The sequence below is a fragment of the Pezoporus occidentalis genome, unplaced genomic scaffold (genome assembly GCF_034315485.1).
Source record: "Pezoporus occidentalis ecotype Australia unplaced genomic scaffold, CSIRO_AGI_Poc_V1 ctg92, whole genome shotgun sequence".
Taxonomy (NCBI): domain Eukaryota; kingdom Metazoa; phylum Chordata; class Aves; order Psittaciformes; family Psittacidae; genus Pezoporus; species Pezoporus occidentalis.
In genome coordinates, this window is record NW_026916284.1 from 991,770 (window position 1) to 1,017,489 (window position 25,720).

The window sequence follows — 25,720 nt, forward strand, 5'->3', positions numbered from 1 at the left end:
CCGCACCCGGAGATCCGCACCGGGACCCTGCAGCCGGGAAACCCGCACCAGGATCCGCACCAGGGAACCCACATTCCAGGATCCGCACCCGGACACGTATCCCGGGATCTGCACCCGGGATCCACACTGGAACCCGCACCCAGGACCCCCGCCTGGATGCTTCCCCCTCCCCACATCATCCCCGGAGCCATCCCGGGGGGGTCCACACAGCCCCACATCCCTTTGGGGTCTAGGATAAAGGGATGGAGATGCTGCACCAGGGATGCGCTCCCGGAGAGCTGCGTAGCCCCTGGACCAGCCACTCCGGCGCCTCTGAGTGTCACCCACCGAGCACTGAACCCCCCGGGGGAATTAGAAATGGGCTGGGGAGGGGAAGATCTTTAATTACGGATGGAGCACGATCCCCCTCCCCACGCTGACCCCACTCCCACCAGGCTTTATTATCAGAGGAAATAACAACCACACGTAGCTGGAACAGTGAAATGTCACAGCTGAAACCAGCTAAATGGATCCTGGAGACGTGGGGAAAATCATTTAAGGGAGAGGGGACTAAAATGAACCTGGCCAATTCCCCATGGTTTTGAATACAGAGCGAGCGCTGTCAGCTTGGATCGGATGGGCATTAATTGCTCCCAGCGCTTTGCTGGGCTGAGCCTGGCCTAATTGCTCGCCCATAATCAAGACCCGAGTTAATGCGAGGGGCGGTTGCGGGTTTGGGTTTGCAGCCGCAAGGAAATTGCCTGGCAGGCGATGAGAGGTGTTAATGGCCTGGCTTAAGGGGCCCCGGAGCAGCACTGCCAGCAGCCCAGGCTGATTTCCCTCCCACTGCTTGAAAACAACCGGGCTGAACAGGAACAGACCTGGAACCACCAATAAAAGCCCTATTTTAGGCCAACCGGACCATTTTCTGTTATAGGCAGAAGCCATCATGGGGCCTTAAGTCACTTGTTTCAGGTTCACATCCATCCGAGTCTCCTCCAGACCAGAGCCTTTGCTGTGTAGGACAGAACACAGGAGGCTTAAGTTAATTCCAAGTGGAGTTTCCCTGGATGCTGGAAGGAGCATCCCAAACATCCCTGTGAGAGGCAGCTGGTGTCAGCCTGTGCTTGGAGCAGTGCAGGGAATTCATCAGCAGTCAGTGCTGGCTGCAGAAAACAAGGATGAAATGATCCTGCAAGATCAGTGCCTTGCTCCAGGCTCTGCTCCAGGAAGTGCTGTGCTCTGCTGCACCAGCACGTTTCCCAGCACAGGGCTTGGATGTGGACCACAGCACCTGAGCTGGTCAACCTGGAGATGACCACCCCTCAAATCTTGTTTTAGGTCTGCAGCCCTCACTACAAGAGAGACATTGAAAGGGCACCAGAGCTGGTGCAGGGCCTGGAGCACAAGTGTGATGGGGAACGGCTGAGGGATCTGGGGGGGTCAGTCTGGAGAAGAGAAGGCTCAGGGGGGACCTGATCGCTGCCTACAATGCCTGAGAGGAGGATGGAGCCAGGAGGGGCTGGGCTCTGCTCCCAAGGAACAAGGGATGGGACAAGAGGAAACGGCCTCAAGCTGCACCAGGGCAGGTTTAGATGGAGCTGAGGAACAATTCCTGCCCCAAAGGTGCCCCAAGTAGGGCAGTGGTGGAGTCACCGTCCCTGCAAGTGCTCACACACAGTGGGGACAAGGCCCTCAGTGCCATGGGTTAGTGGTGGCCTTGGCAGTGCTGGGAACGGGTGGACTGGATGAGCTGAAAGAGCTTTTCCAGCCTCGTGGGTTCAGTTCAGTGAGTGCTGCAGAGTGCTTGGCACTGGGGAGCTGGGCTGGAGCTGGAAGCACTGCAGCTCTCCCGTGGAACTGGAAATGTCAGCCCCCAGCCGGGAGCGCTGCTCTGCCCTTCCAGCTGGCACGGGGCTGGCAGCACCAGCGTGCTCCCGCTGAGCATCGCTGCACCCGGCCAGGACACAGACAAGCCTCTGGCTGTGAGCTGGAGCCAACGGGCAGGAAAACAGAGCCAGGAGCTGGGATAGACTCAGCCACCCCCATCGGACCCACAGGGACCTTCCCCTCCCCATGCTCCTGACCTCCCCTAGGAAAGCCGGACGAAGCCTGGGTATCCCATCTTCTGCAGAAAGACTGCGTTCATTGTTTGAAAAGACCCTGATTTCGTTGAATCCCAGCCTGGTTTGGGCTGGAAGGGACCTTAAAGCTCCTCCAGCTCCAACCCCTGCCACGGGCAGGGACCCCTTCCACTGGAGCAGCTTGCTCCAAGCCCCTGTGTCCAACCTGGCCTTGAACACTGCCAGGGATGGGGCAGCCACAGCTTCTCTGGGCACCCTGTGCCAGCGCCTCAGCACCCTCACAGGGAAGAGCTTCTGCCTAAGAGCTCAGAGGACATAAATGCAGTGATGGATCCTAGCAGGGGAACACTTGTCCTGTTCTCGTACTGCATGTGTCTGATTCCTCCCCTCTGCAAGTGTAAGCATCCACTCAGCATCCTTTTGCTCTAAGATTGTTTAATACTAAAGTCATGGCGAGGGGCCAGGTTAACACCAGCTAAAACTCTCATTAAACAGCCAGGTTGTCTTTCTCCCATGTAAAGAACAACATGAGCAGTAACCGCTCATCCCTCCTCAGTCTGCAGCCTGCAAGCATCTCCATGCCAGCAGCAGCTCCCTGTGTGCCACTTGTACTATTGCACATCAGCCTGGGAATCCCTGGAGGTGCAGCTCTGGCCACAGCATCCTGCTTTGATTCCCAGACACTTTTGGATGTGTTTAAGGCTCCGTTCTTCCCATTAGCAGAGATTCTTGGGAAGCAGAGCAGGGATTTAGGAGCAGGAGAAGGGGAGGTCGTGCTGTTGCTTCAATAAAGAGAGGAAACCCGGTTTGCACTTCAAATCCTTTCTTCCCAGTGGTGATGCTCTCTCCTCCGCGTTGGTCCCGGTCCCTCTCCCCAGCCCTGCCCATCAGCGAGCTGTGGCAAAGCCGATGCGGTTGTTGCGCCGGTCAAACTTGGTGTAATAGTGCCCAATGAAGCTGGCGCCCAGGATCCAGAGGGGACCAGCCGGGGGTGGGATGTCCAGCCCTGAGAAAGCCACCACGCAGATGTCCTCCCCGTACTGGGATTGCTGCAAAGAGGAGACGCACGCAGTGACGGAGGCTCTGTGGTCCCCAGCTCAACCACCTCTGCCTGGCTTCGACATTCCTTCCTCCAGGCAGGAGAATCCCTGCCTGTGTCACCCCAGCTCTCCCTGAAACCACCCAAGGAAGCAGCAACAAGTTGGTTTGGGGGAAAGCAAGCAGCATTGTCCTGGGGTTCATCTTGAGGGGAGCCAGGAGGGTGCAGCTCTGATACACACAGAGGGATGCAGCTTACCCGAAGGATGTAGGCTGAGCCGCTGAGCCCAAAGGCCTTCCCACCCAGGTGGAAGGAGATGTTGGGCAGCTGAGGGACTTGGTCACAATCCACCACGTACTGCAGGAGGAGGAGACAGTGCCGAGCTCATGTGATGGGATTGGGATGGGCTGGGGTACAGGCAGCCGAGGGTACAGGCAATGGGGTATGGAGTGGGGTGTTAGGGGGATACTCACTCCTCCTTCAGCCATTTCTGCTGCCCCAATGGCTTTCATCAGCACAGAGATGGGGCCAGCAGGGCCAGTGATGTAGGATGCTCCTGTGTCAACAGCAGCTGAGCAGCCATCCTTGCAGAACAGCATTTCAGCCCCCACAGACACCCTGGAGCAGGAAAGGGGAGAGGAGCAACCATGAGCTTCCCATGGTGACCACAGCTTGGTTGCCAGGACCATGGGTGAATGCACCCCATCTTTGTCCAGGGAATGCTGGCAGGCAGAGCACACGCTGCTCCCAAAGCACAGCCTCCAGGGGCATTGGGAACCCTCCCCTCGAGCTTCTCAGATGTGGAAGCTCAACTTCATCACGAGTGGCTTTCATTTGGTTGGATTCAACAAAGCAGAATTGTTTCAGTGCCTCACAGTCCTCCTGCAGGACTAACCGGGGTTAAACTCTCCCACTGCAGCTTCCAAGCTGGATCAGCCCACGGTGCCACCCCCTCTGCATTCCCCAGCTCCTGGCTGAGCACTGAGATGCAGCTGAGTGCTGGAGGAACCAACCCCGCTCCCCTCCAGAGGGAAAAGCATCCACTAGGAAAACACATCCCCATGGACCGCCTTCCCCAGCATCCGGGAGGCCTTTTCCAGCCCATGCAGGGATTGCAGGATGAGGCTCGGTGCTGTGCAAAGGCATTCCGTGTGCTCACCCCTTCATGCTGATCTGCCAGTAGCCGCTCTTGCTGACGTTCAGGTAGTGGAAGTCCCCAGTGTAGTAGGCTGGGTCGCTGCCTCCGAGGATGATTTCGCCTCCGGGTTTCAGGGCAGCATTCCTAAGATGCAAAGTGCAGCGGAGTGATTCCCCTTGGCTGCTGCTCCCCAAAACACAGGGAGAAGGGACCAGCCTGACCCGGAGAGCAGCGGTGAGAGCAAGCTGGAGCGGAAGGAGCCCCGAGTTAGTTCATAGGGGTGCGAGGAGAGGGGGTGCCGCATGCTGAGGTCTCGGAGCAGGTCAGAGCTGGCTCCTGCAGTGTGCAAGCTCCTACGGGCCCTTGGGATTAGCAGGAATGGGATCTGCTGCCCGGTGACTGTTAGTGGGTGCTGTCCCAAGAGTGCTCATGCTTTCCATCTTCTTACTTTGAAGCTCTGCAAAGAGAGGGATGCTCCATAAGCTTGTGATCCGAGAGTGGCTGCATCACTGGGGTACAGCACCCAGACAAGGCTGCAGTAGCAGCCAGCATCATTAGGCTTTGTTTGCTATTGATGGATCCACCTTTAGTAGAGGTAAAGAGCTACTGAGCCTGCTCTAAGCATGGGGTTGTGGGTCTGGTTGTCACTGGTACCCATGCCAGGACCTGCCCTCACACTGTTCCTTGGGGGGGGGGGGAATATGTTGGGGCAGAACAGTTTGGGGCAAGAAATGAAAGGTTTGGTTGCTGATGCAGGTGTTTCTGCAGCAGATTTGGGGGGTTTATCATTCTTCCTAAAGATGAGACACGAAATCCATCCTGGCAGTTATTGCTCCAGCTCCTCCATCAGGGCTGGTGACATTGAATCCGACAGTGACAAATGAGCGTGGAGCAGCTGCTCCCAGCCCTGGCAGCTCCAGAGAAGCATCCACATGGATCTGCCTCTTGTGCTGCCTCATTCCAGCCCAGCTCCTGGAGGTACCCTCCCTGTGCTCATGTCCTCCATCCCACCCCAGCTCCTGCAGCCCCAGCCATAGCCTTATCCCAGTCCCAAGATGCAAACCTGTGGCTGCAATGCCCATGCCCTGCAAAACCCCACTCCTCCCTGCTCCCCACAAGACCCACCGGCTGTAGTAGACTGAGAACACGTCCTCCTTGAGGATCTGCTGGGAAAGGATCCGGTCGAAGACAGGGGTGATGCCATCGATGGCCTGGCTGGGGTAGCCCATCCCCAGCACCCCATCAAACCTAGCGAAGATGAAGGGGAAGGCAGGCAGCACCGTGGCCTCAGCAAAGACCTGGATGATGGGGATGTCTGATACCTGGGAAGGGCAGGATTGTTCTTGTGGCAGCACAGGGGGTTAATACCCCAAAGAGCCTCCTTACTCTTGGGTAATTGGGGATGCTTATATAGGGGAGCAGAGCCACACGTGGGCATCTCCTTGCTGAGGGGCCACGCTCACCATGACAACGTCCTGGCTGAGGAAGCCTTTGACACTCCCTGTCCCATAGCGGATAGCAAAGCCCGTGCCGTTGGCTATGTACGTCCGGGACTTGGAGGAGTCGTAGCGGCTGTGGGAAACTGGGCAGAAGGAGAAGGGGCACCAGGGTGGCGATGGCAGCACCAGCTCCGTTCCCCCAACCCCGTGCCCCAGCGCCAAGGGACCAGACACCAACAGAGACCCCCTGTGCAAGGGGAGATCCACTCTGAGCTGGGATCTCTTGGGATGCAGGGAGGTGCCCCCCTTCACTGAGCTGCAGGGGATCACCCCCGAGCCCCTGTACTCACTGCAGGCGCTGTAGAGGGGGGAGCACTTGTAGGACGGCACCCACAGGTTGGCCGAGCCCGTGTCAAAAACCACCTTGAAGGTCTGGGCAGGGGTCCCAATGCTGATCTCACCAAAATACTGCGTCTGGAAGAGGCACAACGCGGAGCATCGCTGGGGACCCAGCTCAGGATGGGGGAAGGCTCACGCAGCTCCGAGCCCCAGCAGCAAACACCCTGCAGGGTGGGAGCGGGGGCTGCACCGGGGTGGGACTCACATCCAGGTAGTTGGTGAGGAGGGTGGGAGCCGTCCCGTTCTTGGGACCGGCTGCGCTGCCGCTTCTGCTGTGCCTCAGCTCGGGGAAGACCTCGGACACCTTCACCCCCATCTCCTGCAGCGTCTGCCGGATGGACGGCATCCTCCGCAGCGCGATCCTGTGGGGCAGGACACGGCTGGGGGGGCCGCGAGCATCCCCGCATCCCGGCCATTCCCACCCCAGCTCTCCAACCAATCCAGCCGGGCGGCTCTAGATGGCAGCAGCTCCCCGCAGCACCGTGGGGCTGCCGGAGAGGCCCGAGTGAGCTCCCGGACCCACGGCGTGAGGGATGCACCAGAGCATCTAAGAGCCCCAGGCTTGGCTTGTTCGCTTTGCAAGCCCATCCCTTCTTCTTGGCCTCCGTGGTGGTTTGGGAGACAGGGATGCTGGCAACGCATGCGGTGCTCAACTGGAGAGAGGAAGAGGAGTGAGGAGGAGCAGGGGTGCTAGAGCAGAAAAGGAGGAAGGGTTTTCCCAGCAAGGACGCAGCAGGAGAACACTTTGGTCCTCAGCACCCAGAAGCAAGAGGAGACAGAGAAACCCGGCACGCTGTGCAACACACACGCCTGGTACCTCTGCAAAGCCTGGGCTGTTGGGGGGAAGATGGTGGCACCCCAGGTCACGGCCAGGACCAGCAGATACTGCTGCACCCTCCTGCTGTGTCCTGCTGGCATCGTGCTCTCCCTGGGCAGCCACCTCCTGTGCCAGCAGCGCTGTCACATCCCAAAGGGGAGGATGCTTTTATAGCCGGGTTTTTGCATCCCTGTGGGTTTCCCCTCCCTGCTGGCCGGGGGAGGGCTGGGGATCCCATGGCTGGGTGCTGATGGTGACAGTCCCTGTGGAGGGTGGCGTGGTCAGGATAGCCCTGTGCCTGGCAGAGGGAGCTGTGAATACCTGGGAGCTGCAAACCCACATTCCTTGTAGTTTATAGCACTGGTACACATCGGTGCCCAGCCATCACTGGTGCATCAGGGCACTAATGTCAATTAGAGGAGCTGGTGGGTGATGCTGATGCAGGGGCTGATGGTGGCCAAGGACATATCCCCGAGGTCCATGCTCCAGAGGAATGGGGCTTTCCCCGAAGCTCTGGGATGGGAACAGCCAAGAGCACTCAGCCACAGCCCCCCCCTTGGCCACGCAGACACCGGTGGCAAGCCTACCAGACCCCACTGCCCTTATGGGGCTGCTCTGAGCACGGTGGGTGGGAACCTGCCCCCTGAGGTTGCCTTAATGAAGAGCCTGGGGAAGAGAACAGCTAAACTCATCACAGCTCATAGAATCATCATGGGGTGGTTTGGAAGGGAGCTTAAAGCTCACCCAGCCCCAACCCCTGCCACAGGCAGGGACACCTTCCACTAGAGCAGCTTGCTCCAAGCCCCATCCATCCAAGTGTCCACAGCCTGGCCAGGCACATCACAGCCGGGAGGAAGGGCCCTTTCCCCACTCTCCATCCTGCACAAGCAGGGTGCAGAGGAGCCCAGCGTGGCTCTGGGTGCCCGAGCTGCTGTGCCCAGCCCTGCCCTGTGATTCGGAAGGGAGACGCTGCTCAAAAACCTCAGTGTGGGCTGCAGGAGCTCCTTGTACCAGGCGCATCGCTGGTCCCCTGTTCGCGCGGCAGCGCAGGGTGGTGGGTGCTGGATCAGGCCCTGTGGCTCCCAGCCCAGTGCTTGACCTCAGGGAACCTCAGTGGGAAATGACTGCAAAGGCAATAAAAATGTTCCTGGAAGGAACCTGATGGCTTTCCCCTGCCTCAAACGCCCCGTTACACAATCACAGCGGGGTACTCCTGGTGAGGATGGGGTTTAAGGCACTGCTGTCACCCTTGTGATGGTGCTGGGGTTGAGGGGGACACCCCACAAGCTACAGACAACTTCCCCCCGAAACAGGGGCTCTAACATCTCCTTTCCCCATGGGATTCTGGCTGGGGCACTTGGAGCCAGGGCAAGGCTGACCTCGGCAGGCTCTGCCCCATGGATTGCAGCCCCACTGCCCCCGGCCTTGACGTCCTTTCCCACGCTGGGTCCCGGTGCTGCGTCACTCAGGGGACCCTCATGCCCTGGCACAGGTTGCAGCGAGGTGCAGGGGTCAGGAGCTAAAACATGGTGAGGAGCCACAAACATAAATCCACTTCCCGGGCATCCCATGGGCTCTGCCTGCTCCGCCGAGCATCATTCCCCAAGGGAGAGGCCAGGGCTGAGTGTGACTGCAAAGGGAAGGGGCCACATCAGCCAAGGGGAGGTGGACACAGGGCAAAAGACACATCTGCAGGCTCTGGGGAGCTCTGGACATGGTTTTCTCCTAGGACAGACGTATGGACTCCTCTCCATGGGGCAGCCAGAGCAGGATGCTTTGGGTACCAGGGCAAAGGCAGCACCAGCCTGCTCCAGTCCTGGAGGAAGACAACCCTTCCCTGCCACAGGAATGGCACCACAATCCCTTCGCTTGGAAGGGAAAACAAGACATAAACAGGCAAAACCACCTTACCCAAGCCCACTGTTACCTTACAGCGGCCAGTGCTAGCCCTGAGGTTGACCTGCCTTGCTGGTAGCACCAGGGCTGAGGATGCTCCTCAGCACAGGGTACCTCAAGGCATTTTCCAGTCGCCTTTGCAGCAGGGATGAGGAGCTGGTGCATGGGAAAGACTTGATATGGGGCTTAAATAACCTGCAACGGGTGGTTTTGTGCACAGGGTTAGAGGAAGGAAGGAGCCCGAGGGCCAGGCAGTGCCCGGAGGAAGGAGCACTGGGACATAACAAGCTCTGGACCACATCAATTTGATCCCTAGCCCTTCAGGAGACCCAGAGCACAGGGAAGAAGCTCAACTTTGCCCTGACAGCCTCAAAGCATCCCTTAAACCCCATCTGGCAATTACTGAAGGTAACAGGCCACCAGGCAAGGCTGCAACCTCAACCTGTGCACTGCTATGGGGAACCTGCTGCAAGGGGCTGGGGGTTCCTACAGTTACATGCCCTATAAAGAGCAGCTCACCTGGAAATAGCAGGGGAAAGCTCTTCAGTTATTTCCTTGCCTGCTTTCAAGGAGTCAAATGATCAAGGCAGGAATGAATGCAGGGATAATGCTTTCCAGAGAGAGAGGAACGCTTTCCTGCAGGATAAATGGGTTCCTTCAGTGCTGGGCTGAACAAGCACACTTAAAATAAAACCTGAAATATTCAGTAGTTCCCTCTCTAAATGGGGCTCATCAGGAAGCTTTGCTGAGCAGCCCTGCTCCTTGAGGGATCTTGTAAAGCAGCCCAAGAAGGCAAGCACGGTTCCGGGCTTCCCACACTCTCCTCCAGACCATGAGGTTGTTGTTAGTAAAAACACAGGAGGCTTCCAAAGGTGCTCGGTTCCAGATGACTGAAAAGCTCAAGCATAGAAGCAGCTTCTGGGGAGGACTTAGAGGAGGCTCCGGACGGCACCAGCACCAGGGGAATTGGGCCATTGACGTCAAGCAAACCAGAACTGCTCTGGCAGGGCTCGTAGAAAGGGCAGTTCACTGAGCCAGGGGGAAAGGTTCCCCTGCAATAAACCATGCCCTGGGCCTGGATCCTGCTGCAGAGCATCCCTCACTGCCAGCCAGGGATGGGGATTCTGCTCCTCTGCTCTCATGGGACCCCCCCTGCAGCCCTGATCCGGCTCTGGGGCAGCAGCACAGGAGGGATGTGGAGCTGTTGGAGCGAGGCCAGAGGAGGCCATGGAGATGCTGCGAGGGCTGGAGCAGCTCTGCTCTGGAGCCAGGCTGAGAGAGCTGGGCTGGGGCAGCCTGGAGAAGAGAAGGCTCCTGAAGGGGAGACCTGAGAGCAGCTCCAGTGCCTGAAGGGGCTGCAGGAAACCTGGAGAGGGGCTTGGGACAAGGGATGTAGGGACAGGCCAAGGGGAATGGCTTTAACCTGCCCGAGGGGAGACTGAGATGAGCTCTTAGGCAGAAGCTCTTCCCTGTGAAGGGTGCCCAGAGAAGCTGTGGCTGCCCCATCCCTGGCAGTGTTCAAGGCCAGGTTGGACACAGGGGCTTGGAGCAAGCTGCTCCAGTGGAAGGGGTCCCTGCCTGTGGCAGGGGTTGGGACTGGGTGAGCTTTGAGGTCCCTTCCAACCCAAACCATTCCATAATGTTCCAGCCTGGCTTGATTTTCCCAGCAGGGTGAACCAAGAGCACACAGCTGCTCTGCAGCCCAAGTACAAGCTTTCAGCTGGGGTGAAACCAAGACAGGAATGACAGAGGGGCTTTAGGGATGCTGCAGCCCTCACTTACCCCTGTGATATCCAGGCACATGCTTCCTCTCTCATCCCTCCTCAACAAGCAGCTCTTGCTCTGCTCCAAATCCTTGTGCTTTATCATCAAAGCTGTCCCTGATACCAGGGGAGCTGAACCCAACTCTACCCTCCTCCTGCTCACAGCCAGGCTGATGCCAGGAAGCTCTCTTTAACCCTTCTCAAATACCTTCTACTGCAATCTGTACTCACAGTAAAGGCAGAGACCCCAAAACCAGCTACAGCTTCCCCTTAGCCAGACCTCCTATGGATACAGCGCAGCCATACCGAGCTCAGGGACAGGGCTGCCCTGATTTATACCTGCTCATCCATTGGATCCCAGGGGCTCATCCTGGCTGCTGGGGCTGGGTTTAGGAGCCCAAATGAGTTCTCCCACGCCAGCTGAGCAGCCAGAGCAGATCCCAGCTCTGCTTTGACCTGGTCCAAACCTGCTGCAGGAGCTGTGAAGTGCCACAGGCAGAGCCACCAGCTCCAGCGAGAGGAAACAGGTTTAACTCCAACTCCTTAATTAATTCCTGCCAGTTAAGAGGGGCATCCACACAGGGACCAGCTTTGATGTGATTGCCTTGGCTTAATTAAACTCCTGCTTGCACCCAGCTCCCCAAGTGCTCCCAGGAACCCGGCTCGCATCCCCTCTGCTTGTGTCTGATTGTACAGACCCAATGGGCTCCCCAACCAGTCCTCCAGGAGCGCTCCTGGGGAGAGGAGGAACAAACCAGCTCCTTTGGAATCATCTGAAGTGGGGCTGGGAGAGCTCTGCACTGTGCTCAGGTCCCTGCCTGCTGTGATGCTCCCCCAGCCCCTCGCAGCCAGGGATGCTCATCCCGGCTCTGCTCCATCCCACAGGAAACAGGTCTATGGGAAACAGAAGTCCTGGCCCGTAACACTCAGACATCCCAGCACTGAAACTCTCCCAGCCCAGCACCTCAATGAATTCAGAACCCCACGTCATTCGCTTTTTCTTGGTCACTGAATGGGACCGGGGTGATTTATCCTCCTTGGATCAGGTCATGGCAGGTTAATGTGGTTTAATGGGTGTTTTCCTAAACCCTCGCCCCCTTCCGCAGCCCACATTCCCATGGGATCCATGGGAAGGCAGTGCCAGTGCAAGCAGGGCTGCCAGAGCTGGATGGGGCTCATGAAAGGTCCCTGTGCCATCTCCAGTCATGCATGGGAAGGTCCATGTGCCACCTCCATTGGTGGCCATGGGAAGGTCCCTGTGCCATCTCCAACCGCGCTGATGGGAAGATCCATGTGCCTTTCGCAGCCATGCCAACGGGAAGCTCCATGTGCCACCTCCAGTCACTGGTCTCAGACACATGTTTTAATGGAGTCTTTCAACAAGGGAAGACAAAAAGGCAGAAAATAACACAAAATATTCCCAGATCCCATCTGGAACAGTGTCTGCTGCTGGAGCCTCCTCAGGAGCTGCTCCTGAGGCATCATCCCCATCACAGGGTGGTTCTGACCAGTGCCAAGGGCCCTGGGGCTGAGAGAGGCAACAGCTCCCTATGGAAGAGCTGGAGGCAGGGCTTGCTCCATCCCGTTTCCAGTGACTGGGTCCTTCTTGCAGGTCACACCATGGAGCTGCTGTCTCCCACCTTCTGCAAGAGCTGCAACAGGGGCAGAGCCTGATCAGCCACCTCCAATGATGCCCACGTTGGTCCCTGTGCCACCTCCATCCATGGAGCCACCTCAGCCCATGTGAACCATGCCCAGCGCCCTGCTCACCTTGCTCAGCACCGGGATGTTCACCAGCGAGCCAAAAAACCCAAAAGCCACAGGGAAGAAGCTCCTGTATCAAACCAAAAGGCTCTGTTAAGAGCCACCGCAGGGCATGAGGAGCTCCCGCTCCGCAGCCCACCCTGGCTGGGTGCATGGCACGGACCTGAAGAGGGTGATGAAGCCGTAAGCCTCCAGCAGCATGCCCAGGATTGGCCACCGCATGAGGACAATGATGACCCCCCCGAGGAAGAAGCTGGTGCCCTTCAGCTTTGGCCGCTGGAAGAAGAAGGTGAAGGTCCTCCTGAAGCCGATGATGAAGACCAAGCCGGAGAGGAAGAGGATCTGGGAGGATGCCAGGGAGCAGGTCAGGGAAACCCAGCCCAATGCTTTGCTCCATCCTGGGCATCTGTGCCTGCTGCGGGTTGGGATTGGGAGCCCCAGTCCCACTGTACTCACGTTCCCAAAGGCCAGGAGCACTGAGTCGAAGTACAAGAGCACCCCGAAAAGGACGAAGAAGATCCCAAAGCCGACCAGTCCCACGCCGATCCCTGTGTAGGATGGAGGGCTGAGGATGGAGCTCACAGCTCAGGTCCCACCTTGGGGGTGCTCTTCAGCACCTCCCTGGCTCACTCCCTCCAGGAATGCACTTTGGATTTGTCTCCAGAGCTTAGAAACAGCCTTTCCACCTGCCCATGGGAAAGCCGTTTCCAGCATCTTTCGGAGCAGTGGCATGAGGGTGTCAGTGCAGGCAGCTGGTGGGAGAAGCTGGGAATGCTCTCTGGATGAGCCAGGGTGGCTGTTCCCGATGCAGACCTTGGGCAGATGATGGGGACAAACCCCGCTCTGCAGGACCCCAGTCCTTACACACTGGTCCCCACATCCCGGCCACGCTCCCACTGCATCCCCCCAACCGGACTTGCCATTGTCCCTCTCCCTGCCCCAACCACCCCAGCCAGCATCTCAAAACTGTGCCTTGGTCCCACGGGAATGGGCATCACCTCCAGGACACAGCCACCCCACATCTGCTTACGCTGGAAGTCAGTCAGAGACACCATCTTGGCAATGGGGCTGGGCCACGGCTTCCACGTGCCCTCCGCCGGCAGTGACCCTTGGAAAGGCCTTTAGTCCCCACGTCATCCTGGAAATCATTAACAGCCTGGAATTGCCTGTGGCACCTCTGGAGCGGGATGTGGTGGTTGGGCATCGCTGTGGAGTGAGCACCGGTGCTGGTCCCCTGCCTGGTCCTGTCCTCCCTGAGCATCCTCCTTGGATGTGCTTGGAGCAATCCCTGAAACAGGGGGAAGAGCAGCTCCCAGTGCCTAAAGGGGCTGCAGGAAACCAGGAGAGGGGCTTGGGACAAGGGATGTAGGGACAGGCCAAGGGGAATGGCTTTAACCTGCCCAGGGGAGACTGAGATGAGCTCTTAGGCAGAAGCTCTTCCCTGTGAGGGTGCTGAGGCGCTGGCACAGGGTGCCCAGAGAAGCTGTGGCTGCCCCATCCCTGGCAGTGTTCAAGGCCAGGTTGGACACGGGGGCTTGGAGCAAGCTGCTCTATGGAAGGGGTCCCTGCCTGGGGCAGGGGTTGGAGCTGGATGAGGTTTAAGGTCCCTTCCAACCCAAACCATTCCATGACTATGCTATTATTGTTATCTGAGGTCACCTCCAGACAAAAGACTCTGACACCTTCTTGTTTCTTAGATACTTTTATTTCTCTAACACTAGCAAACCCCCCCGAAAACAAATGCCTCCCTCCCACCCTCCCCAGTGCATAAATAGATTTCCTCCCGATGCAAATCCTTTCTCGGTTACAAGTCACTGGTATATGAAGTGTTATGAAAAATAATAACCAAAATAAAACTAAGAATCGAGTTCTCTGAAAAACAAAACAACAAAAACCCAAAATGACAACCACGGGGGTTCCACACCAGGGCAGGGCCTTGGGGAAGGCTCAGATGCATCCTCATCCTCTCCGGTCCTCGGAGGTGGGAATTGATGCCTATGGGGCTGTGAACCCTCTCGGCTCCCTGATGGAGCTGGGATACAACCATGCACCATACGTGGTCCCCAGTGGTGTCCCCACAGTCTGTGTAAGGGGGGGGTCTGCCCCAGTTACACAAGCTGGGGAGCCCACCCCGGCCAGGGCAATAAATGCATCATCTCTTAAAACTTACAGTCTCTTTATACTTTATTTTTAAATAAATTTGCTTTTAATAAAAGCAGAAAAAATAGATATTTTTAAATAGGTTTTTTTGTTTGTTTGTTCCCTCCCCCCTCTGATAAATTGGCAAAGAATCTGCTTTTGGAACTCATGAGCAGGGCTGGTGCCAACCACCCTGCAGAGACAGAGCTCAGCACAACACAGTACCTCCCGAAAAGAAGAGAAACCCAAATATAGATATATATTATAAATGTATAATTTCCATAAAACATATATTAAGGCATGTAATAGCAAAATAAAGGGCCAGCTTTATGAGCTAAGAGGGCTGCGGGAAGCTCGGGAGCGGAGCGGGATTTGGGGCTCTGGGATCCTACCGGTATTGCTGAGATGGGGGCGATGGGGATGCAGGGGGATGGGGTCAGAATCAGGCCAGAAAGGAAAGAGCTGCAGGATGGAGGGTTTCCAGCTCCTCACACCACCCGCCTTGCCCGTGCCAGCCCTGCCATACCCACGACCTGGTGTGGAATTCCACTTTTCCAGGCAGAACCAGCCTTGTTTCCCTCCCTCCAGAAAGCTAAAGAAAAGGGGAAACTTGCTACAGGGAACCCAGACGAGTTGAAGGCTCTGGAGCACAATGGCCAGGTCTTGGGGTAAGACCTGGTGCCAAATAGGGTTGAGCCAGAGGTACCACCTGGCCCCAAACCCCTTCCCCTTCCCTCACCATCCCATCCACCACAGAGGGATCCCTGCTGAGCCTGTGGCATCACTGTCCCATCTCACACCTCCCATTCCCATGCAACATCCCCATCCGTGCCCAGACCTTCTGCTCCGTGCCAGCGGTGCACCAGTGCCCCAGGCAGCCCCTTACCCCCCTGAGCCCAAGCACAGTGCTCCCCCAGGCACCTCCGTGTCATCCCCAGTCCCACGTCCATCCATCCTGCTCCTGATACAGCTCCTTATCCTCCTGTGGGCTGGGACAGGCCAGGCTCTGCCAGCCGGACGGATGCTAACAGCAAGTTCAGAGCACAGGGAAGGGAAGATGTGCCCGAGGAGCAGAGATGGAGCATCCATGTCCGGTGTATGGTGGAAGCACCATCCACGGTGGGCGCTGGCTGGTCTCCATGCAGGAGAACCCCTTCATAGACCTTTGGGAGACCAACACATCAGCACGGGGAGCTGGGGAGTCCCATGCTCAGCGGCACAGCAGATGCTCCTGCTTGGGCATCCACACAAGCCTGACACCCAGGACACCGTGGATGGCAGCCCAGGGGCTCCTTGGGGACCACGCTCTGCAGTGGACACCCCTAAAACCCCACACATCTCCTCCAGGACAAGGCAGAGCCGCCGGTGCTGTCGGTGCTGCATCTTCCCACTCGCCATCCATGGGAGAGAAAGGGGGGTCCAGGAGAACCGAAGACGATGGCGAGAGATTTGGTGTCGTGCCGGGGGCTAAAATGTGGCCCCGTGGAACTTGATAGAGCCGGCAGCAGCCAGGGCTTGAGCTGGAGGGAGAGAAGAGTGGGGCTGAGCTATGTGTGGGGTGGCTGGTGATGGGGTAGCCCCTGTGCCCACCCCATAGACCCATCTCCTCCCCTGCTTGGAGGAGAACCTAGTGCAGATTTGGGTCCATGCCCCCAGCTCCATGGGGGAACCTCCAAGCAAGCAGGGGGATGCCGTGACGCCCAGTTTGCAGCCACCACCATGGACGTACCAGGGTGGGTGTACCCCAGAGCCTGGCTGCGAGACCCCCTTTTGGCACCCTGCATTGACAGGCTGAGCCTCCCCCCTGCCCATTTTGGGGTCTCTGACCCAGCCCAGGGGCTTCACTTTGGAGGACACTTGCACTTGGTCCATGAGAGGAGGCGGGGCTGACGTGGCTTGGGAAATGTTAGCTGGAGCAAGCAGCGATGGATGGACACCGGGAGCAGAGGAGGCACCCCAGACCTTCCCCCCCCCCCCCCCCAACCACGGGGATGGAGAGAGGATGGGATGAAACAGGAGAGAATTGGTGCTTACTTCATGGCTCAGACACGCATAAAATGGCTGTTGTCGGCGCCGCGGGGTGTTTCAGACGAGAGGGGGTTGGTCGGTGGAGTCGGGGAGGCTGGGGAGGTGGGAGGGCTGGGGGTAGCGCATTGAGCTGGAAACGAGAAACGGGAGAAGGGGCTGAAGAGCACGAGGTGCCGGTGGCAGCCAGGGCAGGGAGGCGAACAGCGAGAGGTTAGAGGGGGGGGAATGGAGAGGAAGGCAGGGGGGAAGCAAGCGGGGATGGGGGACACAGCCACAGCAGCCCCCGGCCGCAGCACGCACACGTGAGCTCCCTGCAGGGCTCCTCATGGACAAGGCACGGTGTGTCACCACACTGGGTTGGACATGGTGTCACCACACTGGGTTGGACATGGTGTCACCGCACTGGGTTGGATATGGTGTCACCGCACTGGGTTGGACATGGTGTCACCGCACTGGGTTGGATATGGTGTCACCACATTGCATTGGATATGGTGTCACCGCACTGGGTTGGACATGGTGTCACCACACTGGGTTGGACATGGTGTCACCGCACTGGGTTGGACATGGTGTCACCGCACTGGGTTGGACATGGTGTCACCGCACTGGGTTGGACATGGTGTCACCACATTGGATTGGATATGGTGTCACCGCACTGGGTTGGACATGGTGTCACCACACTGGATTGGACATGGTGTCACCACATTGGATTGGATATGGTGTCACCACATTGCATTGGATATGGTGTCACCGCACTGGGTTGGACATGGTGTCACCGCACTGGGTTGGACATGGTGTCACCGCACTGGGTTGGACATGGTGTCACCACACTGGGTTGGACATGGTGTCACCGCACTGGATTGGACATGGTGGCCACCACACGCTGCATGGCCGGGAGCTCCATCCTGCAGCCTTGCCAGGGTTGAAATCTGGTGCTGAAACCTGTGCCCAGCCAAAGAGGCTGCTCCATCCTTCCATGCTCAGCACTGCCGCAGGGAAAGCACTGCTGGCATCCCCAGGCTGGGTCTCCCCCTGCTCCAGGATGGATGCAGCCTGGTCTCCTGCCCGTATTGCCCCTTGCTCCTGGTGCCTTGTGCAGCCCATACCCCACTCCTGCATCCATGACACTGCCCATGGTCTGCTCTGCCATGGGGCTGGCAGCTCCAACCCCTATCCCCTGCCTGGTCCTTACCCGAGAGCATGCGGCCCCGGCGCGAGGCCTCAGCAGCCAGAGCACAGGAGATCTCGATCCTCTTCTCCTGCTCCTGCAGCTGGGTCTCGGGGTCCTGGGGAGCGTCCAGCTCCCCCTCGCCCAGGGGGATGACGTTCTGCAGGCTGCACACAGCACCGGCATCAGCACCCATGTATGCACCCAAAGGGGGAGACCCCATGGGGACGGCCAGGGAAGGGGGTGCAGGCGGGTGGTTGGTGCCCCAGGGTGATGGGGACACGGGCACAGCGGCCTCACCTGGATTTGGCAATGAGGGTCTTGATCCTTTCCACCTTCTTCTGCTTCTCCTTCATCTCCTCGGGGCTGAGGGGCATATCCGGCTCCAGCTCCACGTACCGCTCGGGGATGAGCACTTTGTCCGGTGTGGAGAGCTGGGGGCAGTGGCAGGGATGAGCTGGGTGCTGGACACTGGGGACCTGTGTCCACGCTGACCCCAGCTCCCAACACCCAGCAGGCAAGGGCAGCCCCTGGCCAGGCACCAGCAGAGCCTCCAGGACCCTGACCAATATAGGGTGGATTGACACCATAGGGTTGAGCTTAAACAGTCTTCCAGTGCCTGTAGGGGCTGCAGGAAACCTGGAGAGGGGCTTGGGACAAGGGCCTGTAGGGACAGGCCAAGGGGAATGGCTTTAACCTGCCCCAGGGGAGACTGAGATGAGCTCTTAGGCAGAAGCTCTTCCCTGGGAGGGTGCTGAGGCACTGGCACAGGGTGCCCAGAGAAGCTGTGGCTGCCCCATCCCTGGCAGTGCTCAAGGCCAGGTTGGACACAGGGGTTTGGAGCAAGCTGCTCCAGTGGAAGGTGTCCCTGCCCATGGCAGGGGTTGGAGCTGGATGAGCTTTGAGGTCCCTTCCAACACAAACCATTCCAAACCTCAGAGCGAGGGGTGCCCATGCCCAGGCTGCAGCTCCCCAGGACAGCTCCTCCTCACCTCCTTGTTGATGTCCACATCGTAGTGCTGTGGCTCCAGCTCCATCTTGCGCAGGCGGGCGATCTCCTCCTGGGGGGTCTCATAGACCTTGCTGGGGTCATCGGAGCGCAGCGCTGCCTCCAGGTCGGAGATGTCCACCTCATGGATGCTGCGGTGCCGGCGCACCTGCGAGGGACCCCGGTCCCACTGAGCACCCCGGGACGCCACCATCACCCCTTCCCCAGCCCCGGGGTCCACTCTGCTCCATGAGGGACCTCTGCAGAGCAAAGGTGGTCGGTGCAGGGACTCACCACTTTATATGAAGCGGGTGCCTTCGTGCTGGGGGGCTCGGGCTGCTGGGTGCCAGGGAGCTGCAGGCTGCGCCGCTTCTCCTTCATGGAGCCGCTCTGGTGCCGCTTCATGCGGTCGATCTGCTCCTCCACACTCATCTTCACCTTCGTCTCGTTGGCGAACACAGCGCTCTTGGGTCTCTCCTGTCGGGGAGCCCAGCCCCATGGTCACGCATCCCCATCCACAACCCCACCTGCAACCGGCTGCTGCGCCCAGGGGAGATGTGGAGCCATGGAATCAACCAGGTTGGAAAAGACCGTTAAGATGATGTCCAACCATTGCCCAGCAGTGCCAAGGTCACCCCTAACCCATGGCACTGAGGCCTCGTCTCCACGGTGTGTGAACACTTGCAGGGATGGTGACTGCAGCCCGTTCTGATGCCTGAGCACCCTCTGGGGCAGGAATTGTTCCTCAGCTCCATCTAAACTGCAGTAACAGGGTCCACGACTGCAATAGAGACCCCCTTTGCTGTCCCAACCCCAGCACCCGGCCCCAACCCTTGGACACGAGCCCTACCTTGGAGCCGAGCCCGTTGGCCATGCCACCACTGCTCCTCCGTGGCACTCCAGCCGCTGGCATCACCTCCTCCTCTGCTGGAGACTTGGTCCTGGGGGGCACGATGCCCACTGCAGAACAAACACCAGGCTGAACCCCCTTGGGGACCATGGTCGGGGCCCAGCAGGACACCGGGTTGGAGTGGGGATGTGCCATTCCCAATGCCATACCCTTGTTGAGAGCTGCCTGCTTCTCTGCCTCCTGCTCCTGCCGGAGCCCCTCGGCCTGGGGACCGGAGGGTGCTGGTCGCTGAGCATCCTTCTTGCTCTGCTCATAGCTTGGCTTGGGCTGCAGGAGGGAAACGGGTCCCCTGTGAGCCCCTGTCCTGCCTGGGGACAGAGCTGCTGCTCCCCACAGCGGTGTGGTGAACATGCAGCCCCGAGGAGCGGATGGACACACAGACATGAGCAAGATCCATGCCCTCCGGAGGGGATGTGGTCTCACAGGGGCAGGATTTGGCACCATGCAGCAGCAGAGAGCGAGCAGAAGGCCAGTTTTGGGGTCCTTCCCTGCTTGCATCCCATGGGAAAGTCCTGCCCAGAGCCCAGGCATCAACACCAATGTGATGGAGGGGTCCAGCACCAGGCCAGGGAGCGCAGTGTGCCCCCCCCTCAACCACCCTGTGCTCTGCGTGGGCATGATGCATCCCAACACCCCTTACACCCCACAGATCAGCATGCAGCCAGGACTGGGATACCCCACGGCTGCTGGAGGTGTTCCTGCACCTATAGTCATGCCCAGAACCATTCCCAACACAGCACAGCCACTGCTTTGTGATGCCAGCCCCTGTGTGCATGCATCCTGATGCTAGGAATTCCTAGATCTGTGTTTGCCCTGGGTGGGCAGGAGTTGGGGGGGGGGGGGAGTCACCCCCATTGTCAGAGCTTGATGGGGAGCCATGGAAGGACAGCAAAAGAGGTGAGGAAAGCAGAGGGGATGATGCCAGGGGCTACCCAGGAGGAGCCAGTCCCTGTCCTGAGCAAGAGCAGTGAGTGCAGGGGACCGGGCAGGTGCAGGAGGGCCATTGCCCATCGCTCCCCTTGGAGAGGGCAGGTACCAGCCACATGCTGCAATCCCCATGCCAACTGTCACCTCCACACTGCCCCTGTCCCCCTGCCAGGGCAGGAGCGGGGACGTCCCCATCGCCTGCCTCATCCCAGCCCCGATGTCTCGGGGAGGAAGAGGATGCGGCCGCTGCTCTGGAGAGGTTTCGGTACCTGTCCCCTCTTGGCCTCGCCGCCTTGCTGCCAGGACGGGGAGGTGGGGTAGGGCCAGAGCCGGCTCTCGCTGGGGAGCGGAGGGATGCTCGGAGGAGACTCCAGGGGCACGTAGGACTTGGGGAGGGGAGGTCGAGGCGGGCCTGGTTCCTGGGGTTGGAGAGGAGCGGGAGGCGTGAGAGCAGAGAAGAGAGAGCCGGGGAGGAAGAGAGAGTTAAAGATCCAGACAACACAGAGCAAAGCAATGAGCTGAGGAGGGAGAGCAGCTCCCGCGGCTCCGTGCTCCCTGTCCCCATGCAGGGAGGTCCGTGCTTCCCTTCGCCTGCCCCTGAGCATGGGGCTGACAGCCCCCAAGTGTACCAAATTCCACCTTAAACTTCACATGGAGGAAGGTGAGGAGCTGCCAAACCCCGAGCAACGGCAATGAAAGGGGACTGTGGCGCCAGCAGGAGCTGGTCCTGAAGCCAAAGGCTGCAAAGCCCAGCTGCAGCCCCTGCAAGGACCAAGGGTCCAGGTGTCACCGGGAGACACCACAGCCCATGCATGTGGCCAAAACGGTGTCCCCAGGCAGAGCCATAGGGAAACACAGACACAGTCTCTGCCTGGTGCCTGAGCATCCCTCGGGATGAGGGCTCAGGACCCAAGGGCTCCCTTGGGCCATCCCCTCTCACTCACCTCACCAGGTCCTGGCTTCGTGGGCGATCCCTGGGAGCCAGAGACGAGGGAGAAGGGGCTGAGGGGGCTGGTGAGGCTGGCAGAGCTCAGGGGGCTGGTGGGGCTGTTGGAGCTGTACGTTCCTGAGGGGCCCATGGCCACTGCGGAGGAGAAGAAGGGCATCCCATCAGGGCCTCCGTGTGCCCAAGTGGATGCTGCCGTCTGCCTCATGGCACCGGGGGTTTGGGCTGTGCAAGGGATGGAGCCCGCTCACCTCTGTGCTTGGCCGTGTCCGTGCCGCGGGATGGGTTGTTCTTCCTCAACCCCTCCATCACATCCTGGATCCGCCAGATCTCCTTCTGGATCTGCCGGTTCAGCATCTCGTTCTGCAGGGGAGAAAAGGCAGTGGGCAGAGAGGGTCCTGATGCTGTCAGACCCCCAGCCCCAAGCCATGGGACCCACGGGTGCAGGCACAGCCACAGTTCTGCTCCTCAGCAGCATGGGGAGCACTAACCCAGCCCCTTGATGACACCTAGAGGTTCCTCAGCCCCCCTGGCCAAAGCAGGACACCAAGGGCTGAGCATGGAGCAGCCGCTTGCACATTGGCTCCTTGTGGGGAGCAGAGAGTGGAAGGAAGCAGGGGGCTTCCACCTCCATGGGGACGGTGTGGGGACCACTCACTCACCTGGATGTCCAGGTTGAGCTGCTCCCAGAGGTCATCGTGCAGGGTGGACACCTCGCTCTCCAGGCTCTCGTACTCAGCAGTGCTGTTTGCCAGGGCCTGGAAGGGGGAAGATGGGTTGGTGGGAAGGGTTTTGGCTGGATTATCCCATGGCTGGCAGCAGCAATGAGAGTGGGAGCACCCAGGAAAGCAGGAGGATGCTGCACCCCACAGAACCCCCCCAAGCAGGGAAGGAGGAGAAAAGAGATGGTAGCAGGTAGAGGACATCCAGAGATGGAGCAGAGGAGGAGCCTGTTACCGTGCTGGCCTGGGACAGCTCCACACGGATATTGATGAGCTGGTTCTGGAGGGATTCCTTCTTGTGCAGCAGCTTCTCTGGGTAGGCAGGTTGGCTCCCGAACATCTCCAGCTCCTGGTGCGTCCCCATCAGGGCACTCTCCAGGCTCTCCTTGGGGGAATAGATGGGGGATGCAGCTCTCAGAGCCTGGCTGGTGCAGGAGCTACGGGTCCTGTCCTCAACAGGGCATTAACACACAGGGAGTCCAGGACTGTGGCATGGCCGGGGCATTGGGCCCAGGCTGAACAAGCCCAGCTCCCTCAGCCTGGCTCCATGGGAGAGAGCTTAGAGCAGCTCCAGTGCCTAAAGGGGCTGCAGGAAAGCTGGAGAGGGGCTTGGGACAAGGGATGTAGGGACAGGCCAAGGGGAATGGCTTGAACCTGCCCGAGGGAGACTGAGCTGAGCTCTTAGGCAGAAGCTCTTCCCTGTGAGGGTGCTGAGGCGCTGGCACAGGGTGCCCAGAGAAGCTGTGGCTGCCCCATCCCTGGCAGTGCTCAAGGCCAGGTTGGACACAGGGGCTTGGAGCAAGCTGCTCCAGTGGAAGGGGTCCCTGCCCGTGGCAGGGGTTGGAGCTGGAGGAGCTTTAAGGTCCCTTCCAACACAAAGCAGGCTGGGATTCTGTGACCTCCCCCAGCTCAGACACATCCCAGCTGATCTGTCCCCAGGTGATCAGGACACGTTGCTTCCTCGCCATGAAGTGCCAGCAGGGCACATCCATCACCGTGCAGCCAGGTCCATACCCAGGTGGCCCCTAGAGCTTGCCCATCACGTACCTTCTCTGCTCGGAGCTGCTGCACCAGCCTCTCCTGCTCCCGCAGCACCTTGTTCTGCTCACAGAGCTTCCCCAGCAGCTTCTGCCAGGAGGGAAAGAGAAAGGAAGGAGAGGATGAGAGCCCTGCTGTTGGATGCATCCACGGCAATGGATGTGCTCAGCCAGGATGCATCTCTATGGGGGGAGCAGACAGGGGCAAAAGCAGGGGGTGAAGAAGGGGCTGCACAGGATGGATGTTTGCTCTTACATCAGTGTCTTGCTCGCTGATCTTGTAGGTGTGCACTGTCTCCCTGTAGGCCTCCGGGAAGGGGGTCACCTGCAAGAAGAGAGTGGGGTGAGGCAGCTCCCAGCCCTGCTTCCCCATCCCTGCGGGCAGGGAGAGAACAGGGAGCCGAGTCTCTGGAGGCATCCGTCCGGAGGCAGCGGGTGCTGCAGGCAGCGCAGGATGCCGGTGCTGGAGCCAGCCGGGATGCTCGGATGAAGACACAACCTCCCTCCCCCTTCCCAACCCATCAGCTGAGTGAACAATGGGAATTAGCCAGAGACAACCTACCCATGGGATGCCAAGAGCCGAGTTAGAGATGCCTCATGACCCATTAACTGCCCGTGTGTACACGCCACCATTCCAGAGGCAGGGAAACAAAGGCAGAGAGGTGAAGCTGTAATCCCACCTCACAAACACCAATAAACCAGCAGCTGCACCAGGGCCTGTTTACCATCCAGCTTCCCTGTGAGTCATTTGCCTTTCCTGGAAAACTAAATTACTAATGGGACCTCAACAATTAAATGCCTCCAAGATCTCGAGATGAAAGGCATTAAGGTAGAAGGAAGGGGATTATTATTGCTAGAAAGCAAGACGCTGCTTTAGAGCCAAGCTACAGAATGATGGAAATAGACCTGAACATGGGAAATGCCAAGTGGGGCTGGAGGCAAAGCCTGGTGGATTGGGATCTGCTGCCTCCAGGCAGGGAGCTGGGCCAGCCAGAGCGTCTCAGCATCTCCAGCTTCACCCTCCAGCACATCCCTGTGCACAGCAGATGGAAACAGGCAATTTCCCCACACTAAAACCCCAGCAGTCACCCACCTAGGAGATGCCCTGGGCAGCACAGTGGAGCCTCATGGGGCTGGCAGCATCACGAGCTGACGATTGCAGCAACCCAGAGACCCGTTCCCAAGTGTTCCCAGCCTTCCTGTGCTTGGAGCTGCTGCCCAACATCAGCAGGGAGATCCCTGCAGCCCTCACCGGGCTGGGGAATCCAACGAGCCAGAGCCTCAGCAGGTAAAAGGTTGTTTCCTCTCCCTGCTACAGGAGTTACAGCTTTGGTTTAAGAGCTTTGCATTCCTGTCTTTAAGTCATCCCACATCTTCCTGCCCTATCCACACGCGACAACAAACTGAGGGCGAGCGCAGCAGCCAAGTCCAAACGACGATGAGAGCTCAGGACTGCTGCATCCGCACCTTGTGCTCTTAGCACAAGGATTTACCAGCTTTTAATGGCTCATGGATGGATTAGCAAAGCCTGTGATGGACCAGCAGGTACCCCAAGAGCGTGATGTGCTGCAGCCGCATGGATGCTGGAGCCTGCATGAGTGGGAATGGCAGGAGGTGACCTCGGGGATGGAGCGTGGCCGTGTGGCTGCCATGCACGGCCCCATGGCCGGAGGCTTACTTGCATGTAGAGCTGAGCCCTAGGGGAGGAGGTCTCCACCATCCTGTTCACCATACTGATGAGGGTTTCGCTCTCGCTCATCTGCGGCAGACAGGGAAGGAAAGATCAGAGGTCAGCAGAGATGCGCCCGGTGCAGTCGGAGCAGCGAGGCGGCTCAGTTCGGGAGCCCTCAGGGCAAGATGCCACCTCCAAGAGATGCCCCAGAGCCTCAGCCACATGATGGTGGCTGCCCTGGGGTTGCTGCTGCTCCGTTCTGGGCACTGCAGAACAGCCTGGGCTTGGTTGCACGCCCTGAAAGCGTTGTTGAAGGGAAAACACAGATAAAGGCGTGCCAGCTCCGAGCTGGGCAGCAGCAAACTGCACACACACACACACACACAAGCTTGCACAGAGACACCAGACCTGCAGTGCAGCGTGGTCCCAACACACTGACAGACAGAGGGGCCCTGCTCCTGCACTGACAAACAGCTCCGTGCCCTGTGCTCAGGGCTGTGGTGATCCCTCTTGAAGCACAGATGAGCTGTGGCCGCAGCATCCTTCGGTGCTGCACAATGGAGCTGCATCGCTGCCTTTGCCTGCAGTGATTGAAGCCCCTTGCACCCCATGGATAGGACCCTTGAGGTCCTGGTGATGGGTGTTCAAGCTCAGGGACCAAAACCTCGACTGGTCAGCAAGGTGGGTGCTGCTGAGCAGCATCCCCACGACTTGACAAGCAAGGAGAGAGAAACCAGAGCAGCGAGCTGTGTGAAAAGAGCCGCTTGACAGCGTCACTCCAAATCAGCGTCCCCAGAGGTCAGCGGGAGAGGAGGAGGAGATGCAAAGCCTGTATCAGGAGTGGTTTAAAGAGCCTTGGAGAGCCAGC

The 25,720-nt window shown here is 58.9% G+C and overlaps 4 protein-coding genes across 24 annotated transcripts in view; 1 reads left to right on the forward strand and 3 right to left on the reverse strand.

Moving 5' to 3' along the window:
- The window catches only part of LOC134157043 (adenosine receptor A3-like), a 122,566-nt gene that overhangs the window by 4,959 nt on the left and 91,887 nt on the right, over positions 1 to 25,720 (forward strand). The window lies entirely within an intron of this gene.
- REN (renin) lies at positions 2,479 to 7,050 on the reverse strand. Of its 2 annotated transcripts, none has more exons than XM_062605613.1 (9): positions 6,896 to 7,050; positions 6,284 to 6,440; positions 6,030 to 6,153; positions 5,704 to 5,822; positions 5,366 to 5,562; positions 4,262 to 4,384; positions 3,576 to 3,720; positions 3,361 to 3,459; positions 2,479 to 3,112 (listed from the first exon to the last, which is right to left on the reverse strand). In XM_062605613.1, exons 1-9 carry the CDS (start codon positions 6,994 to 6,996, stop codon positions 2,951 to 2,953), a joined length of 1,227 nt encoding a protein of 408 aa, XP_062461597.1. In that variant the 5' UTR covers positions 6,997 to 7,050; the 3' UTR covers positions 2,479 to 2,950. The 2 variants fall into 2 exon arrangements, with proteins under 2 accessions (XP_062461597.1, XP_062461596.1); XM_062605612.1 differs by having other exon boundaries at positions 5,357 to 5,562.
- On the reverse strand, positions 11,903 to 13,467 carry GOLT1A (golgi transport 1A). The gene is made up of 5 exons (XM_062605450.1): positions 13,349 to 13,467; positions 12,775 to 12,866; positions 12,482 to 12,660; positions 12,325 to 12,388; positions 11,903 to 12,206 (listed from the first exon to the last, which is right to left on the reverse strand). The coding sequence occupies exons 1-5, from the start codon at positions 13,371 to 13,373 to the stop codon at positions 12,168 to 12,170; spliced, it is 399 nt and encodes a 132-aa protein (XP_062461434.1). The 5' UTR covers positions 13,374 to 13,467; the 3' UTR covers positions 11,903 to 12,167.
- Positions 14,710 to 25,720, reverse strand: part of PLEKHA6 (pleckstrin homology domain containing A6) — a 43,082-nt gene continuing 32,071 nt past the window's right edge. For 14 of the 19 annotated variants that reach the window (XM_062605488.1, XM_062605472.1, XM_062605478.1 and 11 more), the window contains 16 exons: positions 24,859 to 24,939; positions 23,437 to 23,505; positions 23,191 to 23,271; positions 22,379 to 22,528; positions 22,084 to 22,179; positions 21,673 to 21,784; positions 21,420 to 21,559; positions 20,745 to 20,894; positions 19,698 to 19,815; positions 19,489 to 19,598; positions 18,933 to 19,115; positions 18,643 to 18,807; positions 17,951 to 18,084; positions 17,675 to 17,817; positions 16,492 to 16,615; positions 14,710 to 15,977 (listed from right to left, as the gene is read on the reverse strand). In XM_062605488.1, the coding sequence (XP_062461472.1) occupies positions 16,500 to 16,615; positions 17,675 to 17,817; positions 17,951 to 18,084; positions 18,643 to 18,807; positions 18,933 to 19,115; positions 19,489 to 19,598; positions 19,698 to 19,815; positions 20,745 to 20,894; positions 21,420 to 21,559; positions 21,673 to 21,784; positions 22,084 to 22,179; positions 22,379 to 22,528; positions 23,191 to 23,271; positions 23,437 to 23,505; positions 24,859 to 24,939 (1,848 nt within the window). In that variant the 3' untranslated portion in view covers positions 14,710 to 15,977; positions 16,492 to 16,499. The remainder of the gene's footprint in view (positions 15,978 to 16,491; positions 16,616 to 17,674; positions 17,818 to 17,950; positions 18,085 to 18,642; positions 18,808 to 18,932; positions 19,116 to 19,488; positions 19,599 to 19,697; positions 19,816 to 20,744; positions 20,895 to 21,419; positions 21,560 to 21,672; positions 21,785 to 22,083; positions 22,180 to 22,378; positions 22,529 to 23,190; positions 23,272 to 23,436; positions 23,506 to 24,858; positions 24,940 to 25,720) is intronic. The other 5 variants (XM_062605475.1, XM_062605481.1, XM_062605482.1 and 2 more) reach the window with 3 other exon arrangements.

Bases quoted from the DNA above. Each gene is read 5' to 3' on its own strand.
- GOLT1A (XM_062605450.1), bottom strand. From the start codon at position 13,373: ATGGTGTCTCTGACTGACTTCCAGC. The intron at 12,389-12,481 runs GTCCGTGCCATG...GGTTTGATACAG, and splicing joins GGCTTCATCACCCTCTTCAG to GAGCTTCTTCCCTGTGGCTT. The intron at 12,207-12,324 runs GTGAGCAGGGCG...CCCCTGTTGCAG, and splicing joins ACATCCCGGTGCTGAGCAAG to CTCTTGCAGAAGGTGGGAGA.
- REN (XM_062605612.1), bottom strand. From the start codon at position 6,996: ATGCCAGCAGGACACAGCAGGAGGGTGCAGCAGTATCTGCTGGTCCTG. The intron at 6,154-6,283 runs GTGAGTCCCACC...TGCCTCTTCCAG, and splicing joins TCCTCACCAACTACCTGGAT to ACGCAGTATTTTGGTGAGAT. The intron at 3,113-3,360 runs GTAAGCTGCATC...TCCTCTTTGCAG, and splicing joins GCTCAGCCTACATCCTTCGG to CAATCCCAGTACGGGGAGGA.